This window comes from Macaca nemestrina, chromosome 6 (genome assembly GCF_043159975.1).
Source record: "Macaca nemestrina isolate mMacNem1 chromosome 6, mMacNem.hap1, whole genome shotgun sequence".
Lineage (NCBI taxonomy): Eukaryota > Metazoa > Chordata > Mammalia > Primates > Cercopithecidae > Macaca > Macaca nemestrina.
The window spans coordinates 113,890,158-113,910,456 of NC_092130.1; the positions used below are offsets into that span (position 1 = coordinate 113,890,158).

The 20,299-nt window shown below is 38.4% G+C and overlaps 1 protein-coding gene across 1 annotated transcript in view; it reads right to left on the reverse strand.

Moving 5' to 3' along the window:
• Positions 1-20,299, reverse strand: part of LOC105499451 (zinc finger SWIM-type containing 6) — a 216,310-nt gene that overhangs the window by 3,782 nt on the left and 192,229 nt on the right. Inside the window, exons 6-13 of the mRNA XM_011772006.3 lie at positions 17,344-17,520; positions 16,924-17,070; positions 13,087-13,233; positions 11,565-11,825; positions 7,347-7,482; positions 3,993-4,150; positions 3,207-3,370; positions 1,045-1,126 (exon numbers count right to left, since the gene is read on the reverse strand). Of these exons, the coding sequence (XP_011770308.3) occupies positions 1,045-1,126; positions 3,207-3,370; positions 3,993-4,150; positions 7,347-7,482; positions 11,565-11,825; positions 13,087-13,233; positions 16,924-17,070; positions 17,344-17,520 (1,272 nt within the window). The remainder of the gene's footprint in view (positions 1-1,044; positions 1,127-3,206; positions 3,371-3,992; positions 4,151-7,346; positions 7,483-11,564; positions 11,826-13,086; positions 13,234-16,923; positions 17,071-17,343; positions 17,521-20,299) is intronic.

The window sequence follows — 20,299 nt, forward strand, 5'->3', positions numbered from 1 at the left end:
TGTCCCTTTTCCAAAATACAAAACCATTATACATTAGTGAAAGAAAAATAATAATTTTATAGTATATGCTGTGTCATATCTAAACACTTGGATGGTAGTATTTTCTCAGCATGAAGTGTATATCCCTTTCTGATGCAAATAAGAAAAAAGAACGTTTAACCAATATTTAAATAGCAACCGCCGGGCGCGGTGGCTCACGCCTGTAATCCCAGCACTTTGGGAGGCTGAGGTGGGCGGATCACGAGGTCAGGAGATCAAGACCATCTTGGCTAACATGGTGAAACTCCATCTCTACTAAAAATACAAAAAATTATCCGGGCGTGGTGGCGGGCGTCTGTAGTCCCAGCTACTCGGGAGGCTGAGGCAGGAGAATGTCATGAACCCAGGAGATGGAGCTTGCAGTGAGCCGAAATTGTGCCACTGCACTTCAGCCTGGGCAACAGAGCGAGATTCTGTCTCAAAAATAAATAAATAAGTAAATAAATAAATAAATAGCAACCATTTGTTTCTGTTGGCATTCTTGCTGGGAATGTACAGTTTTCTTCTGAACTGATCTACTGCTGTAGCGGGAAAATAGTTAGCTGAAGGGCCTCACAAAATGGCAGCTTATGGACAGCCAGGGAATCTTCTTATGGCTAGCTACAATTGCTCACACATCTGGAAGATCACCTAAACCACACCCAGTGGTCACCATTTCTCTGCTGGATACCATGAGGTATGCCTTCAGATGATAAAGAAGAAAAACAGTACAACTAGGTAACTTTATATATATTAACTGAATAAAAACAGTTTACTCACTGACTTATACCATTTTAAATAAGAGGCTGGAGCTTCACAAATGTGATCAGTTCAAAGTTGAATAATACAAGTATGTATAACTGAAGGTTGGGGTAGGGGGTCGGGGAAAAGGGAGCCCTTGTAGACGGCTAGAGGAGCCTTGGAGAAGTCAAAGTAAAAGAGTGAATATGTTCACGTGTCTGTAACTGACAAGTTAAATCCTACCATGAGGCACCTGGGAAAGCTTCTGTTCCAGAGTTTACCTACCGACTTCAGTAGCACATGTTACCAGCCACCTCACCATCTCCCGCCGTCGCCAATTTAAGGTTGACAGTGTCATTCGCATAACCTATAAAAGCAGGATAACAAAATGTTTTGGAAAATTATCCTCAGTCAATGAAAAAAAAGGGTATAAACTATAAGGCATATAAGGCATACCTACTGTCTACCACCAGGAAGATGAAAGTATAATTTAGAGCAAAGCTCTACATATGAATTTGGATTTGTCCATGGCTACCCCAAGTGGCCTTGCCACAGCCACATTCTCCTCCTGGCAAGAGGCCCACATTCTCCTCCTGGTGGGCCCACTGACCAGATTTGGTATCTGAACCAGTTACTCTATCCCTCATCTGCAAAATCAGAGCATTAAACATAGCCCATGCCCTTTTTCCCTCCCCATATTTAACATTCCATAGTTCAATTTCTGAGGCTCCTGTGAATCCATTCTAACCAGGAACTCTCAGTGGTGAAAGATGTATTTTAGAATAATCATTTTAGTTATTCCTTTAATATCTGGTTGCTCCTTTCTGGTGACCATGAAGGTAACTCCAGGTTTATGGGGGAAAAAAATCATCCTTGATATCATTAGTGATCTGATTTTGTTTTTCACTTTCTAATAAGAAGTCCTTAAATACACATATCCACCTCTTTGTACTTCCTCCATTCTTTAAGATTCAAAATATCCAGGGATGGCCGGGTGCGGTGGCTCACGCCTATAATCCCAGCAATTTGGGAGGCCACGGTGGGCAGATCACAAGGTCAGGAGTTCGAGACCAGCCTGGCCAATATGATGAAACCACGTCTCTACTAAAAATGCAAAAATTAGCCAGGTGTGGCGGTGCGTGCCTGTAGTCCCAGCTACTCAGGAGGCTGAGGTAGAAGAATTGCTTGAACCCAGGAGGCAGAGGTTGCAGTGAGCTGAGATTGCACCCCTACACTCCAGCCTGGTGACAGAGTGAGACTCCATCAAAAAAAACACACAAAAAAACAAAAACCACACATGCACACAAATATCCAGGGACATAATATCCCCAAAGGCCCTCTTGGATTCCTTCCTAGGTTCCAGAAATACTCACAAAGCGCCTGTGAGATTCCTTCTTAGGTTCTAGAAAGCATGAGGCAAGGAATAAGCTCTCATGCACATCCTATTTACCAAGAATTCCAAATAACGAGAAAGCTCATGCTAATGGTTCTTTCTGCATCACATCTTTAAGATGAGGCAAATGGTGACAAAAATTAGCCAAATAACAAGAATTAAAAAAACAAAACAAAACTGCTGAACCACCATTGTATAGCTTAAAAGCAATCTTCTATACCTTTTGCTTGTACAGTACTCTGTTACAGTGGTAGGTACATTTTCCTGTGATCCTATTATTTAGACATTATTAGTAAGGGAGAATCCACAACTAAAACACCAGATTAATTATCCAATCAGGGGATTATACTCCCCATACTTTAGGTAACTGAGGTATAACAATTTTGTTCACTGCTTTTTAATGGGAAGAAAGCAAATGTTAATAGAGATTCCATGAGAAAAACAGAAACAAATTTTTAGTTCCTGGTTTATACAGTGATCTGTTCAGAAACTATAAGGAAGCAAACATCTATCTGCTTGACCAACTCAAAACGTTCTCGGTACTCTGTTCTGCTGAAATCTAAACTGGACTCTGGCCCGATCACTCCTCCTTTACCTATTTTTCTCAGAGTTATTAAAAGGAGCTAGAACTGCCCACCTATTATGAAAATGCAAACATCAATAAAAATTTTTACTTCCTCTAAAAATTTATCCCTAACAACTGAATCTTCATTATACATGCTAGCTTTACTTAAGTCTCTTGTTAGCAATAATTCTTCTCCTTTCATTCAAAGGAGAAACAGTATCGTTAAGGCTGCAATTCAGAAAATGATTTTCTTAATTGAAAGACACAAATTAGGCTTCTAAATGTACAGTCCCTGCACCTTACATAGCAGTCTGGTTCAGCTGGGAGTGACCACGTCTCTGAAATACAGTTCTCTCCTGAAGTCTAACAGATTTGTACTCCAAAGAGTCATTTACCTGCACTCAAAAATCCAATCAAACAAAAACAACCCTAAGAGGTGCCTTTATTTAGCAGTCTTTGATGTCCCGGGAAAGACTACCAGTCATGTACCTGCAGGCCCAGCTCCAGAGACACTTTCAAAAGAGTGATGTCTGGCAAACTGTCCATGAGAGTTGCTATTTTAAATGCATCTTGGGCAAGCTTGAAGATGTGTGATGAGGAGTGAATGTTTTTCTGGATGGATTCTAATACTGTTTCCAGCCTCCGAACATCGCCTGCAATGAACAAGGGAAAACCAAACCAAACCAAATCAAAGCAAAGCAAGACAAACAAACAAACAAACAAAAACCATACAACCACACACACACACAAAGGGGAAAAAAAGAAACAAAACAAAACATAAAGCACAAGTTATTTACCTAACATGTTCCCAGATGGCACACAACTAGGGCTCCCATAATTACTGCAATGTCTGTGAATCTCGGCTCCACAGAAAAAGATACACCGAGACACGCCCTCAATGACTCAAAGCACAGATGAACCAGAACCAACGTGAGACAGCAAACAGCTCTCCTAGTTCCTTCTTATGTATTTTTGGTGAATATTTCAGGAAGAAAAAAATGTAACCCAACTTTTAAATCTGCTTCTGAATTTCAACCATTTATATTTTCTTGGCATGGTAACTAACCTGAGCTCTGCTGGCAGCAAGTTAATGATGCAGGTAAATGAGGAAAATGCCACCTGTTTTGCCTTAAAAGCTAACATCTAAAGAAAAAGATCCCTTCAACCTATCTGACATTAACACCACTACTGACAATTTCATAGAAAACAAGACTTAAAAAAAAATAAACAGGCAAACGAATGAAACAATTATGAGGCCTCAGGACAGTACAGTACCTTTGGCTGCAGTTAGCATGGTGGATGCCAGCTCACACTGCTGGGACTCAATGTGGCTTAGAGTGAACCAGCGAGGGTAGCGGTTGGGAACAACTGATGCAATGTGGTGTGGGCGGGTGAGGTCTCCTGATGGAGCAGTAGATTCCAATACTAGTAACCTATAATGAGAAGACAAGGAAGGTGGCCCCTAGTTATTTCTTGTCCATTTCCTTGGCCAGAAAGACTGGTCAGCAGAAGCCAGAGGAGTGGGTAGATGGTCAGGCCTCTGGTTCAGGAAGGGCTGGTACAGCTATACTCTGCTGTGTGGATACAAAATATCTAGATTTTTTGGACTATTAATTGCTTGCTATTAATAACTGTTCATCACCCAAACCTTATTAATTGTTCATCACCCAAACCTAAGAGATTTTCTTTCTTCATCACCACTCAGAAAATTACAATATTCAAAGAAATTAAGATATGCAAACACTGAAGAACTTTTAAACACAGGTCTTGATGTTTACCTACAAATTTTGAATTGTATGACTCAAAAAATAAATCAATAGAAACTGTTAGTGAAATGGATATTTAAGACTGAGATCACAGTCAGGGAGCAGTGAATACTTAAGATGAATAAGCTTAACCTATTTAAAAATAAAACAAGAAGGGAAGTAAAACGAAAATTACCTCCTTTCCATCCATTCATACTTTCTGCACAATTAGTTTCTTATGACTCCAGATATTTGATATTAGACTATGTTCTACCAACCATATTAGAGAAGATAAATGCCACCTAAGTGTCTGTCCCTTGACAGTTTTGCATAAATTCAGAGTGATTTCTGATTTTTTGTTAAGAATATACTGTCATGACGAAACCCTGTTTCTATAAAAAATAAATTAGTTGGGTATGGTGGCATGCGCCTGTAATCCCAGCTACTTGGGAGGCTGAGATGGGAGGATCAACAGCCTGGGAGCCACGATTACACCACTGCACTCTCGCCTGGGAAACAGAACAAAACCCTGTCTCAAAACAAATAAAAAAAATATGCTGATGAAAAAATTTCTAACAACAAAGCACATATTTAGTAATCTCTTCTAAAAGTCCCAAAAAGATTAGTAGAGTACCTAAAACTGAAATAATTTATTTACAACCATCAAAATGCTGGCCTTCATTCAAGTACACCAGTGTTAAGAACTATGAAATAAGATAAGAGCTGGAGACCAAGGAGAGTCAGCTGGGTCTGGGAGTGATGCTGGCCTCAGGGCCCCACCCAAGAGCAATTATTGTCTGGTAAGCCAAATGGCTCATTCTCTTCTCCTTTTATCTAGGAACAAAAAGATGTTAGTGGTAGAGAAGGTGGCAAGGTAGGCAGTTAAGTAGTAAGAATATTGGCAGGGTTGCTGTTTAGCTTTTGTATAAAACTCAGGAATATCCTCGTATTCACAGGCAGGTCTTGCCAGACTTACTGTAGGAGAAACTAATCAACATCCCTGGGAAGATGAGAAAATGAGAGCCGAAGATGACCTTCCTCGGCCTTCCCCTTCCAGAAGGACTAAGAAGCAAGCGAGCTACATCTCTCTTTTCCTTCCTGTTCCCCGGACCGCCTTGCAATACCTGGTGGGGTACACTACCTGCCTTCCATGGCAGACCTCTGGCAGGATAGTAGTGGCAGATAGAAGAGAGAAACTGGAAAAAAATTCCCCTGTACCCTGCTAGTATTCCCCATGAAGAAACTGCCTTGGCAGCAACCAAGGACAAATATAAATGAGTTTGTGAGTGTTAGAAAAGCAAGCCTTTCTGCCTGGCACATACCATTACATAAGCCAGAACCACACAGAAACTTCATGCTATTTTACCCTTAAACTTTGCCAGGGGTAGTAGCAACAGCATCTGGTGGCATCATAACATTAACATCTTCCCTTTAAAACAAGATTAGAATTCCTAAGATTTGAGTAAGTATAGAGCTGAGCATATGTCTTCATAAGACAGCTTCCATTTCAGCTTCCAAAATGAAAATAGGAACTCACTTATTATAAAATCATGCTCTAAAACATAAACCAAGTGGTATAATGTAATTTGGTGGGGGACTTTTGCTGATGTTTGTTATTGACTTATTTTTTGGTATTTTAAAAATAGAAAAAAGAATACTTAGGCAGATTCTCTAGTAAGTTAGTAAGATTCCATATTGCCAAGGAAAGCATGTCAAATTACAGGATGTCAGCCTTAAAACACACTGACACATAGAATACACAGAGACACATACACACATCCTTATCACTGCATTAAAAAAGAGGCGTCCTGATAGACGTAAGCTACACTCAATACTTTCAGAACAGAGTGACTTTGGGGACACTGGTAATTTATAGGTAAGGGTTTGTTTTAGAATCTACTTCACTGATTACAGACATAGAATCTTTGATGAAAAGCTTCTTGGGATCAAACTATTAATCAGCACACACAAGCTTTTAGGTCTATAACATGGCTTGTCCTTAGGTGATTATAAGGATGTCTAATCTGTACTTTCCATTAGAAGCATAGGAGTGTTTTATTAATTTTTTTAAAGGAAAAAGAAAATGTTGATGTTTTAAGAAAGATGGATGTTCCTTTTAGGTCCTTAAAATTTAAAGGTCATATGTAAGATTAAAATATAATCTTGAACTCATTAAAATATTCACCTTGAACAAATCTGTGATAAAAATAATTATTAGGTGAAAAACTTTTAAAAGAATGTAGAAATAAAAAGGTGGGTGGTAGAGAACAACATATTCCAATTGTTATTGCTGAAAAGGAGGGACCAAGGAGGAGATGGAAGCAGTCAGAAGAGAGGCAGGCAGAGCCTCGAGGACCCCAAATAGTGACTCCTTCACTGCTAAATGCACGTCCCACCTTCTCTCAGCCCCCGTGATTACAGATGTGCCTTGGTAATACAGGGAGTTGCTTTCCTGCACTACTGATGGAATGTGGAATTACAGCAGGTGTGAAGATCTCCTTCAATTATATTCAATCAAGTATATTTATTATTTACGACTGTTTCAAAAATCAGTTTTTTTCAAAACAATTAATTATTTATGAAGGTTTCAACTGTTGCTGTTTTGTGATTAAACTTGGCCTGAATTGTGCTTCAAGAAAAAGTAGGAAAAAGCCACGGTGTCCTTGAGTCTGATAGCAGCAAGGATAATTCTTCCCTTACTTTATACAGAAGCAAAACAAGCCAACAAGCAAATCACCTCAACAACAATCCAGAAAGCATAAATAAATCGTTTCTTTAGCTTTTCTGCTGTCTATAAGAAACATGAAGGAGTAAGTCAGTTAACAGCCATGCTTCCCAGTGGGAATGTGGCCTGCCTCTGCCCAGCTGGGCTGTGAATACGTACCGCATTGCTCTCAGTGCAATTTTGTATGCCAGTTCAGCATCGTGAGGTAGGAGAGAGGTGAAGAGATACTTGGCAAATGTGTGCATTGGAACGCTCTCCCGATGGATTATTTCGCCTAAACCACTATATGGTCCGGCTGTGGGAAGAGAGCATACACATTTTACATTCCTAAAAAATGAACTAACACTTCTTGTAAAGCATATTTTTAAAATGTCACATAAAGTTACAACATATACAAACTAATCTAGTTAAGAATTTCATGTAAATGGCATAGAAAGGAATACAATTCTTAATCAAAAAAGATTCTTCAGGGTATAGTATCCCTTACAGATTTCACCTCATAAACAAACCCCTAACTGTCCCACAGCTAAATGAAAAACCCAGAACTCAAGGGGCACAGAGCATTCACAATACAAGTGCCTCAGAGAAAGGAACCCTCTATAGCATAAAACCTCGCTGCATTTGAGCAACATCCTCTCTCAATGTGTGGCATCGGAGCATCTTGATTTGCAAATGCACAGATGACGCCACAGCCTAACTACGGAACCTACCCCTGGACCCAAGAAGGGTTATGGGCACAAATATGCCACGTTTCCAGTAAATGGTGCTCTGTTCAGGGGTGAGAGGTGTGGGAAGATTCTGAACCACAACTCTCTAACTATACACATTGTTGCCTCTAATGAGTAGTAACAGATATTAATTCCTAGAAAGTGATTGTTAATAAGAAGAATAGTTACCCATTTGATAAATGCTCTAGGCACAAGAAAAAAAATAAAGTAACTGGAAATCTACTATTCTTTAGGCTCCCGAAAGCCAATTTTAAAAGCAAAATTACACTTCAGCTGTCAAAGTTCATTTCTTAGTAAATTCTGACAGGCATGGTGGCAGAGCTGACTTCCCCTGTGTGCTCCTTGAATGCTGCTTTGAGAAGGGCAACACAGACTTTTAAAATAAATTCTGAAAGGAAACCACAGTGGTTAGTTCAACCACTTTGCACTAAGGTACTCTGAGGTTTAGTTACTGTAAAGTGTTTAATAAATTAGTTTCCATGTCACCTTCGGGTGACATCTGTTTCATGATTTCTAGAATTATGAACCATGACACCACTGCTCAGAGGACATGCTGTATTTGTTTTCCATGAGAAAAATCAGTGTGGTGAAGAGTTTAGAATGCAAGAAATGCACTTCAGAAGAAAAAAATGGTAAAAGCAGTTCCTGAACTGGTGTTTGGTTATGAGCACATTATATTCCAGATCATTTTAATGGAGGTTATTTTTTAATTCAGTTCAGTTTTTTGTATTTTTGAATTATTCATTAAGTACTTTAAAAACCATACAAATTTTTTCACCTAAACTAACATCTAATCTAAATCTCTAATTTTTCCAAATCCATTAATCTTTAATTTTAAATGTTTTAGTGATTTGATATTCTTCAAAAGTTCATATAGCATTATGATTGCACCTTTTGTTCATACAGCAAGGCTACATTATTTAAGTTATTAACTGTTACAGGCTAAATATATATGTCTTCCCAAAATTCACATGTGGAAGCCCCCAGCCCCAGTGTAATTGCATCTGGAGTTGGGGCCTGCATTAAAGTAAAATGAGGTCATAAGGGTGGGACCCTGATCCAACAGGATTAGTGTCCTTGTAAGAAGAGACACTGGAGAGCTTGATCTCTCCGTGACGTGAAGACACAGATAAAAGATAGCTGGTCTTCAAGCTAGGAAGAGTGTCCTCATCGGAAGCCAAAGATGAGGCTGGCAGCATGATCTTAAACTTCCCAGCCTTCAGAACTGTGAGAAATACATTTCTGTTATTTAAGCCACACAATCTGTGGTATTTTATTATGGCAGCCCAATCTAAGACACTAACTCTATTTTACTTAAGGACTAATTATAGCAAATCTATAGATTAGCCATAGTCTTCATTTCTCCTCCATTTTCTTTCACTGTTTCCCTTTAAACCACCAAGTTACCTTTTTGTACTATTCAGGAGATTCAGGATACATAATTAATTTTTTGCTATGATACCACCCAACAAGTAAAACATTTAGTCAGGTATCCAATAATTATTTGTGTATTAATAATTAGTGTAATTCCTGGACTCTAGTGTACTACTGAATAATGACAACTTGACATTTGGCACCAAGTTTCCCCAGAGGTGCTTGTTCAATATGCTAATTTATCTATCCAATATTGTGGCCAGGAGAGATGAATACTAGTAACAATACTGGGTTACTGCTTCCTCTTTCCAGATATCTGGGCCTGCTAACTAATTTGCCTCTGACATTTGCAAAGAGTATAACTGCATGAAGAACTTGGTGCCCTCGTGTAGTCAATTCAGTCATGGAGTTCTCAATCTTCTAGCATTTACAGTAATGGCTCTGTGGCTTCCCCGCCTTGGACTGCCTCCTGTCCTGCACCTATTCACTCTTTGTGGGCCTTGCAGGGCCAGGAAAGGAGAAGAGGCAGAGATGAGTCAACAGTTCTCCTTCTCAGGCACAGTACTCATAAAAATGTTTGACAGGCGGGATGGACTAATCAAGACTAGGGCAAAGTTCAAAAATATTCATGAAAAATGAACATAGAGACACATTTAGGAAGGTAAATATAAACACCATACACTATCAACTTTGAAAATCACAGATCTTCCTTCTAAACTTCAGTAAAAGGGAAATCAAAAGTTAGTCAGTATAGCCAGTGACAGGCAGCATTTAAAAAAATGTTTGTGACTAATGACATTGCTTATAGCAAAAGGAATTATATGGGAGAAAACTGAAAGAAAACAGTAAATTGAAGAATCAGGATCACTCTTTTTTTTTTTTTTTTTTGAGACGGAGTCTTGCTCTGTCGCCCGGGCTGGAGTGCAGTGGCTTGATCTCAGCTCACTGCAAGCTCCGCCTCCCAGGTTTACGCCATTCTCCTGCCTCAGCCTCCCGTGTAGCTGGGACTACAGGCGACAGCCACCTCGCCCAGCTAGTCTTTTTTGTATTTTTTAGTAGAGACGGGGTTTCACCGTGTTAGCCAGGATGGTCTCGATCTCCTGACCTCGTGATCCGCCCGTCTTGGCCTCCCAAAGTGCTGGGATTACAGGCTTGAGCCACCACGCCTGGCCCAGGATCACTCTTGAAATTTGTCAAGATGGACTTTTTATCCTTACAGGGAAAAAAACAGGTTCACGAGAGTGCTTCAAAAAATTGCTATTAGGAATTTTTACCAAAATTAAGCACGCTATTAAGAAGGTTTACCTGAAGAGCATTTTCCCTTTAAAATGTATTTCTAAAACATATAAAAGTATAATATGTTTGAAGAAAATGTTTTCTTTTAAGTAGATCTTTTGCTTTGGACAAATAAAAGGGGTGCTGAAAATCTAAATCCTTCCCTGTATGTAGTAGTTCTGAACAGAAGATGAATATAACATACTTTATGAGCCTATCAATCACAGAGAATCCCATTACACACTAATAACACACATGTACTTGAGAGACAGAAGCAACAGACACTACCTAAATTTGCACAAAAGATTACACTACCACACTAATTACACTTATCTTTTTAGAGGGAAAAAAAATCTGAAAAATAGTGTCAGCCAAAATTTGTTAGGCCCTTTAAAACTTAACCTTATGAGAAGAAGGAAATTAGACCATGCCTCAGAGATTCTATGAAACTTTTTCCTTGATGAATCTGTGCCTAATGAATCCTCTGGATTAACTAGTCGGTGCGGTAGAAATTCACTCCCGCAGCCTTCAGTCCTTTGTTAGCATGTGCATATGACATATTCAAAACCCAGGTGTCATGTAACTGCCAATAATTTGGAGGAAGGACAGCCAATTACTGTTTTATTATTTAATTGATCAAGGAAACAGGAACATGGCTGCCAATAATAACGCCCTAAATATCAAAATTGAATTTATCTCAGGAACAACACAGTCTAAATGAAATTGGTCCTTTTCCAGGTTTGAGGAATTAAATGTGGCTATTTTGTAATAGGCTATCATATATAATCACCTAAATCAAATGATACAAATCTAAACATCCATGCTTTTTTATTCAGTGACACTATTTTTTAGACAGCGAACATGTCTTCGACACCCCATGACTATAGCAATCAGGATAACAACCATATTAAATGCATTCAGATAGTACTCTTAACATAAGAAAGATTAGCCCCCTAAGTCAACTTGGCTAAATAAGTGGAAAACTTCTGTATCAGACTACCTTCTAATAGGAAGACTGCTTGCTTGCGAAAAATTTTCACCAGTGTGTCATCCAATTCAATTTCCTGAAGCTTAGAAATGAGCTGCTCCTCATTCCGGCAAACTTTCTCTTGTGTGTACAGCCCATCAGGCATGATACGCTGCTGTCCCAGCCCTATCAGGGCTACTTCCACAGCCAGTGTTAAATAGGATTCCCCTTCTTCTAAGAATTTGTGTGCAGGTAGATGCTGGTATTCCAGAGACTTGCACTGTCCCATATTCTCTGCAAAATGCCACAAAAGAAATCAGAGTTCAGAAACTACTTTTGCAGATGATACAATAAGTACAAATATTTATACTTCCCAGTACTAGCAAATGAATTATGACTAATGCTGAGAAAGCCAGAAAGCATGTTTTTAAGGCTAAAGTGCAGTCTTCCAGTATCTTTTTAAAAATGACCATGAATGATTAAATATTTATATTTTGGGTGATATAACATTACAAATACTTTTCTGCCTTGAAAATAAATCACCAAAGAAAACTATAAATCTAAGAAAATATGAACTAAGAATACTTGAGAAAAACAAAATTTAATTACACAATAGTAAAATTACACGATGACTTGCACTCACCACTTTTTAAATCCTGGCATTCAAAAAGTGTCCATAATAAAAACAGTGGGGAACACAACATATGTAACCCAATTTCAAGGTCCTTTTTATTATCCAAGAGTCATCAGTTATCACAAAAAAAATGATTCTTTGAACATTCTCTTGTCTCCATTAAAGTGCTTCTATTTTAAATTATAACAAACTTCAACCATCAGACTCTTAAGGAAAGCGAATTCAGACTCATGCCTTTCACCCTCCTGACAGTGTTTGTTACCCACAGTCCATGAAGGCAACTATCACAGGGGAAATTATGAAGGGGCAAGACCTGAGCTCACCTAGCCATGGAAGCAACAGAGACATCCTTACTCCCTGCCTCACCTCCACCCACTGCCCTCGGGCAGTCTTTTGAGGCAAGAGTATTAAGTTTCAATGGGCCAAAGTGAAATCTCAAAACACAGCTTTCAAGGAATGTGTGATATAAAACAGTTTTAAACGACATTTAATACTCCCCCTTAAAGTAGACTACAATATTTAAGTGACAAGTCACTTTCAAAGCAAAGACAAATTGGAAAAGCACCTAAACTAGATGTTCTAGTTCTAAATGCTAAGATGTACATCTTTATTTTATACCTTTATGCTAGGAAGCAGTCATAAATGTGGATACATTCTTAGATGCAGAATCACTGGTGAGAAGAGAATAAATATTTTTCAGATCCTCGACACATGCTGCCAACTATCAACTCTAAGGATTTTTTTCCCAGTTTTGCAGCAGCCTGCGAAAGCATGAGAGTACCCATTTTCTTGCTCTCTTGCTAACCAAAGGCACTGTTCACTATATGATTCCATAAAACATAACGTAAAGAAAAACAATGACTACTGCCATTCAGGGTTTAGAAAAAGAAAAGCACATGAGACAAATGTCAATGGCTTTACCTGTAAAATCTGAGAACCCAGAGAGGTTCTCATCATCAATGCGGCAGGCTTCCATAAGGCTACTGAAGAGAGTGCCCACAGGGTCCAGGGGATGTCCAACCCAGCCCTCCAGATTGGTTATCGAGGTTATGCTTTTATGGGGTAGCTCTGTGTAAGAAAAGGGAATTGAGAGATGGGGGAGTAGAAGGGAGATGAAGGGAAAGAAGTGGGGAGAACAGAGGCTTTACCATTTAAAAGCAGCATCCTGATAAATCAGTTCTGAATTCTGTTGGAAATTCCCCTTTAATTAAGACACCAATCAAAGGGTACCATAATCCCCAACTTGTCAACTATTTTGAGTTCTAAACGTTCATCTGTAAGTCAATATAAATGGTACTGAATTCCCAGGACAGCTCCCAAACATCTATTTAATTCATGTGTCTAGGTTACCAAGTTAACATTATTACTTACACTATTAAATTATGTTGTATAGGGAAAAATGAATTCCAAATTTTCTTGTGAGAAGTTAGGAACAACTCCCCCACTTCCCTAGGAGGGGGCATTGGAGAGGACTAAGAAGTCCCATTGGAATGATCAATTGGTAATTCCACCACGACATGCAGAAGAGACCTCTCTAAATCACTGTTAACTGGGTCATGTAAATTGAGGACTTGGAGGCAGCTGTAGCTTGGGTTAGACTTGTATTCCCACATGAATATCCTTAAATTACCCCCTATCACCCTATGAAAGTCTTCCCTAGTGTGAATCTGTAAGCCATTTAAGAGACAACCTTTGCCATAAAGGGGAATGATAACAGACGATTATATATAATTTGAATGAAATAAATCCTTTTCATTTTCTTCACAGAATATTAACACTTTCAAGTTAAACTGTAGAATGCTGAGGAAGAAAAAGCTATGTTTAAGATATATTCCATTGTTGTAAATAATGCAATATTTTACATCTAAGTGTTACTTAGATACTAAAGTAATAAATAATAGTAGCTCATTCTTTTTTCATTTTTGAAATGGAGTTTCACTCTTGTTGCCCTGTCTAGAGTGCAATGGCGCGATCTCGGCTCACTGCAACCTCTGCCTCCTGGGTTCAAGAGATTTTCCTGCCTCAGCCCCGAGTAGCTGCGATTTACAGGCAAGGGCCATCATGACCGGCTAATTTTAGCAGCTCCTTCTTAAAGGAAAACATAATAAAATTTACATACAATATAAAATGTACAAGAAAAATATTGCCGTGTAAATATCTGAAGAGTCATTCCATGAATCCAACATTCCTTCACAAGTCTTCTGGTTTTAAGCAATCAACCATCAGTACATAAAAATGAAAAACAGGCCGACGTGGTGGCTCACGCCTATAATCCCAGCACTCTGGGAGGCTGAGGCGGGCGGATCACCTGAGGTCAGGAGTTCGTGACCAGCCTGGCCAAAATGGTGACACTCCGTCTCTACTAAAAATATAAAAATTAGCTGGCCGTGGGGGCGGGTGCCTGTAACCCTAGCTACTCAGGAGGCTGAGGCAGGAGAATCGCTTGAACCCAGGAGGCGGAGGCTGCAGTAAGTCATGACTGTGCCACTGCATTCCAGCCTGGGGGACAGGGCGAGACTCCATCTCAAAAAAAAAAAAAAAAAAAAAAAGAGGAAGAACGGCTTGGCACAATGTATTGAAATTTAAGTTGATTCCTAGATGCCTTGAAAAGGTCCTTCTCTTCAGTTTCTGTTGCTGGCTTTCATAAACATAATTAGTAGGAAAAAAGGAACATGAGTACTACTCCTGGAAACAATCAAATAAATATGTTTGCTTAAAAATATATATATGGATGGGGCTAAGGGAAATGCTGGGCTTATGTAAACAAATATATTGTCAAATGATGGAAACTGAGGAAATATGAGGAATCAAAAATAAATCAAACAAATCTTTTTTTTCAGAATCAATAAGCTAACATATCATGCCAAACAGTTTTGGAAATGTATAAGATATTCCATTTACTAAACTTGGCCCATAACAAGTAACTGTTATGGTACTTTAGACTTGTAACAGCTATGAAAAGCCTATTTTTTAAATATGGAAAAACAATTACCAAAAATAAAAGTTGGGAAAGACACAGGTATAGATATGTAATCCTAGTAATACTCAAGAATGGTTGGGAATAAAAGTTTTCATAGCTTGCAAGGTAAAAGAGAAATGGGTCTAAGAATGGCCTAGACCTAAAGGTTACAGAATTCTCTCAAAGACAATCAAAGGAGTCTAAGTTAACATACTTTGTAACTTACCCAAATGTAAGTTTAGGAACATTAGTTCGGAATTAACACTTTTACACTTTCCTATTTTATTACATTTTAAACAAATTTTAAAAATCAACATTTATTCATAAAATGTATAATATGATTTTTTTAAAAAATCAGATGATCATCATGAACTGGCTTTCTTTTTGCACAGTATAACAAGTGCTGCACTCTTTGTTTGAATATTATCTTTTATACTATTCAGAAATAAATTCCTTTCACCATAGGCTGTGTATGTGTTGGAGGAAGAAGGATTTCAGAAAAATTTTCCAAAGTACCTAGCAATGTATTTTGCACACACCAGTGATGATATGAAGAACATGATGAACTGGACAAAGTCATGACTATTGGAGCTCTCACATTCTAATCCCATCTGAGCTTCCCCTTTCTTTGGTTCAAATGTAACTTTTGACTTTTTTTCACTGTAGGGTGACGGTGTTAATTTACATTCATAATACTTTCAATATAGAGTGTGTTAAAGTGCAAGTGTCTGTTAAAAGTTACAACAGATACTTGCTCCAACCTCTAGCCTTTTAATAATTTTTAGTTGTACTCCAGTATGTGTATAATCACCCAAGCATTAAAAACAAAATTATAACCAAAACAACAACAAAAACAAAAACCCAGCAACTAAAACTATGCCTCTTAATGAAAAATAAAATCATAGAGTGAAAACAAACCTGCTAAAGAAACATAAAAATAAAATTTATACCTATGGAAGGAATAAGATGTGCATGGATTAATCAGAAAAAGCATATACATTTATTTATCTGATCAGGGTCTTATGCATGTAATTCAATCCTTTGCAATTATTATTACTCAGTAATGATTACTCAAAATTTCAAAGATTAATAAACTGAGACAAAGAGAAGTTAAATGGGTTCTTTCAGCTGACAGCTCATCAAATGTCATTTACAGAACTTGAAAAATCCAGTTCTGTTCTGGTCACTTTAAGTAAATATAATAACATGTCCTGATGTACAAATTATTACAGCTAAAAAGTTTTAGAATGCTTACACATTGTGCCAAGCTTTGTTTTAAGTGCTTTACAGAAATTAACTTGGTTTAATCTTCTCAACAACTCTAAGAGATAGGCCCTCTAACTGAGCCTCATTCCACAGAAGAGAATTCAAAATCTCAGAGACATCAACTGATTGCCTAAGATACACACTTGGGACATTAGGATTGCTGGGATTCAGGCATAGGCTGTGTCCTTACTGTAAGAATTAAAATGCACTTCCACAAAATAAGGTATTTAGCTAACATGCATTTTAAATAATTTAGACATACTAAATAGTTACTAAAACGATAAAGAAAATTCTCCCCCTTAAAAAATTAACCTGAGAGATTCTTTAAAACAATCTTTGCTTACGACATTCAACCAAGAAAAAAAATGCCCCAAATTTCTCACAGATCAGCCATTAAATATTTTTAAATGAATGGTGAGTAAAGCCATCATCTATGGTTCTAGTTCTAAAAGCCATCTCTCCCAGAACACAAAACCTAGTAATGTCATCACCAAGAATCCCATTCTAATGGAAACAAACTCCTTCACATTCACCTTTTTTTTGGGTTCGGAACATTTCCAACTGTTTCTGCTGCTGTCGTCTTAATGTATTAACAATAGCTATTGCTAGTCTCAGTGCTTCTCTGGGGTACCCGTGAGAACGTAATGCGTCCACTCTTGCACAGGCTGTAGGAACATGTTCTAAAACAGAAAGTCAAGGGGGTAAAGTTGCCACTGTCAGATATATCCATAAAAAAAGAATTTAATAGTAAGATGTTTCTCCCAAAATACTATTAAAAAGACACAAGAAACCATTTCTGAACTTGGATCTGAATGAAAAACTCAGCTCCTATTGCCAAGCATTCATCCATCTCCCATTGAATCCTTCAATTCTCCACCTCCCACTCCAGTAATGCTATAGAAACTAAACAAAGAAGTAAGTCATGGAAATGTCTTTCCGGTTTGGTCACTTACCATGCCAGAGGGGCCACCCGCGGGAGTCGAAGAGGGAGTTTTCAGTGTCGTCATGGTAACAGTAGTTGGTGTATAGGTCACTGTTGATAATGTGCTGCAAGTGGCTATCCTGCCAGTGGAGATCACATGCCTCGATGGCTCGGGTGAACACTGTCCGATGTGGCCTGTTCGATGAATCTGTTTTTTCCACAATTCAGAAAGCCGTGTCAGCTATTATTCACATGTGAATAAATCAGTCATACCATTCTGTGGCCAGATGTTCATGAACACACCCACACACATTGTCCTGCACCCCCTAAGCAGAAGGGTGAAGGGTGAATACTCTCACATCCTAAGTACTAAGAGGCAGGTCAGCCCAAGAGCCACCATTCACTCACTTGTTTATCAAACACAAACATTCTGCAGCCATTAAAGCTAAGGTTAAAGGCGTCCTGCAAAAAGAATTGTCAAGTCTAGTTTCCATGCCAAATACACTCAAAGGAGGCACTCGGCACAAAAATCACATGAAAACTCACTGCTCCCCACTTCTGAGGTGCTGTGGTGGGCTGCCCTGATGGGATCAACAGCTCTCACAAACACTATGCAAGAGATGCGACACCAGCCATGGAACCTTTCAGGATTATGCAGTCAGCCTTTAAAGATATGCATAAGGGTTGTGCTTTTGGTTGTATTTTTTAACTATATTGTGCGGTTTTGCACAATTAAAACTATTATGCTTCTTGGGATATAATGCTTAAATACCACTTTATATCCCAAAGGGCATAAATGCATATATTTAACATTTCACAAAGCCACACAACATAGCTACAAAACAAACCAGCGCACTTACCTTGCCCCTACAGGCTGCCTCCTGACTCCTGGGCAGGTTCCATGACTGGTGTGATGTCCCCAGCATAGTGTATGCCGGGGCATCACAAAAGAGCAGAGCCATACACTCCGAAGAGGGTTCAAGTTTCAGGACCTGACGGAGAAAAGAAATGTTTGGGGAATAAAGGATATTCTCACCCCAACTCCTGGGATTATTCAATTCCTAAGGATCATATGGTTCAAATTCTACCTGCACACCCACCCCTTGGGTTTCCACTCTAAACTTACCTTCAACTGTGGCACAAACTTTAGCAATCCTCAGCTGGAAATCAGGTTAACAAACTATTTCTATTTATGTGTACTTAACCTAGTTCAAGTATAACCCCTCATTGTTCTGAGACTTAATTAAATGAGAAGCAAAATCTGGAGCTTCCTTAATTGGTAACATTTCATTTTCCTGTCAACTGGACCTTTGGCTGAGCACAGACATAAGGGAAAACACAAAAATCAAAGGACAACTGAATTGAGAAGAGATTGGAGAACTCATCTACGTCAACCCCTTTACTCTGCTGATGGAACTGAAAAGCAAGGGAAGTAAAGTGACTTGCCAAGGTCACACCGTCAGGCAGTGACAGTGGAGACCAAAATACAGATATCCTTATTGCAAATTCAGCTAATTCAGCTGGTTTGGAAAGGCTTTTGACAGGTCTTTAACAAAGAGACATTACTTCAGTTTGGTCTCAGGTCAACTTAGCTATCTGTACCTGAATGGTAGACACATCAAAATGCATGTGTGATAGATCATTTGAGAGGCACAAATAATGATGATCTGTTATGGCTCCCACCCAGACTCCTCACTAGAGGTGGATGGATAGAGAAACTGCAAGGGAGAAGGCAAAGCCCTACATTTAAGGACATTTTGAATCTATTGGGGCTTTCTGCTGAGCAGAATAAATATACCCATACCCAGCAAGAAATTGGTTCCATGACCTCTCACAGTCAATTGAGCAAATGTTTCAAAGTCCAAACCTCACATAAGTGTTTTTTAGCCTCATGTAAGTATCTTTTGTAATTTCATTTATTTTGTTAAGCTGAAATCATAGAAACAAAATTTAAAACTAAAACGAGACTTTAAAAGAGCAACTTAGTATTATGCATGTATTAAGAGAGTGAGTTAGAGGTCTGCCTATTGATTTGGCTCAAATAGCAAGCTGTTAACATGATTCCACTTTTATACAATATTAATAAATACCTGAACCTTTCACATGTTTCTATGTGACTGTATAAGCATAGAGAAATATAGAGTATACACACTAGACTTTTAACATGGTTAGCTCTAATAAAACCAATGACAACAAAAAAGGCTAAATACTCATGAAATGAAATTTAAATGAAAAGTCCTGTAATAATATGGGAAACACATAAAATTAAGTATGTAGCTAGATATAAAAGATATACAATTAAAAATCTGGTTTGACTAGGTATCAAAATTAGTCAACTTTTAAAATCTTGAATGTCTGTGGTTATTCAATTTTGCAGTAAGATTGAAAAAAGAGAAATAATTATCTTGATCAATTTTTTAAATGATAAATACATACATTTGTAAGAATTTTTAATAAAGTATACAAAATAGCAATACATGCTGATTAAGGAAAACTTGGGAAATTAAGAAAAGTAAAAAGGAGACATTCTTAGTTCTTTTACTAAAAAAATTATAAAATTGGCTATCATTTTGGTATATTAAAAAAAGTATTCTCTTTCAAAGGGTATAATTTGCAATGTTGTTATTCATTAACTGTAATAAATTATCTCAGCAGAGGCAGAGCCTGGATAAGCCTGACATTCACTCTAACGTGTAAACACAAGAAATTCTGCCCATGGCCTATACTGTGTGCACACTCAGTCCAGCTGTAATGGCACAGCTGCTGGACTCTACCGGCCACCACAAGCTCTCCCCTGGGGAGCCAGCTCAGCTATACAGGGAAGGCACTACAGGTATGAACACCAAACCTCCTCTGTAGGCATGTATCTTCTGACAGCCCCTCAGCAGGATGGGGGTATTCTGCTAAAAGTAGGTACCCTGGTGCCTTTAGGTCCAACAGATGTAAACACTGCCCTTAGAAACAAGGTCCTGACTTTGTATCACCTA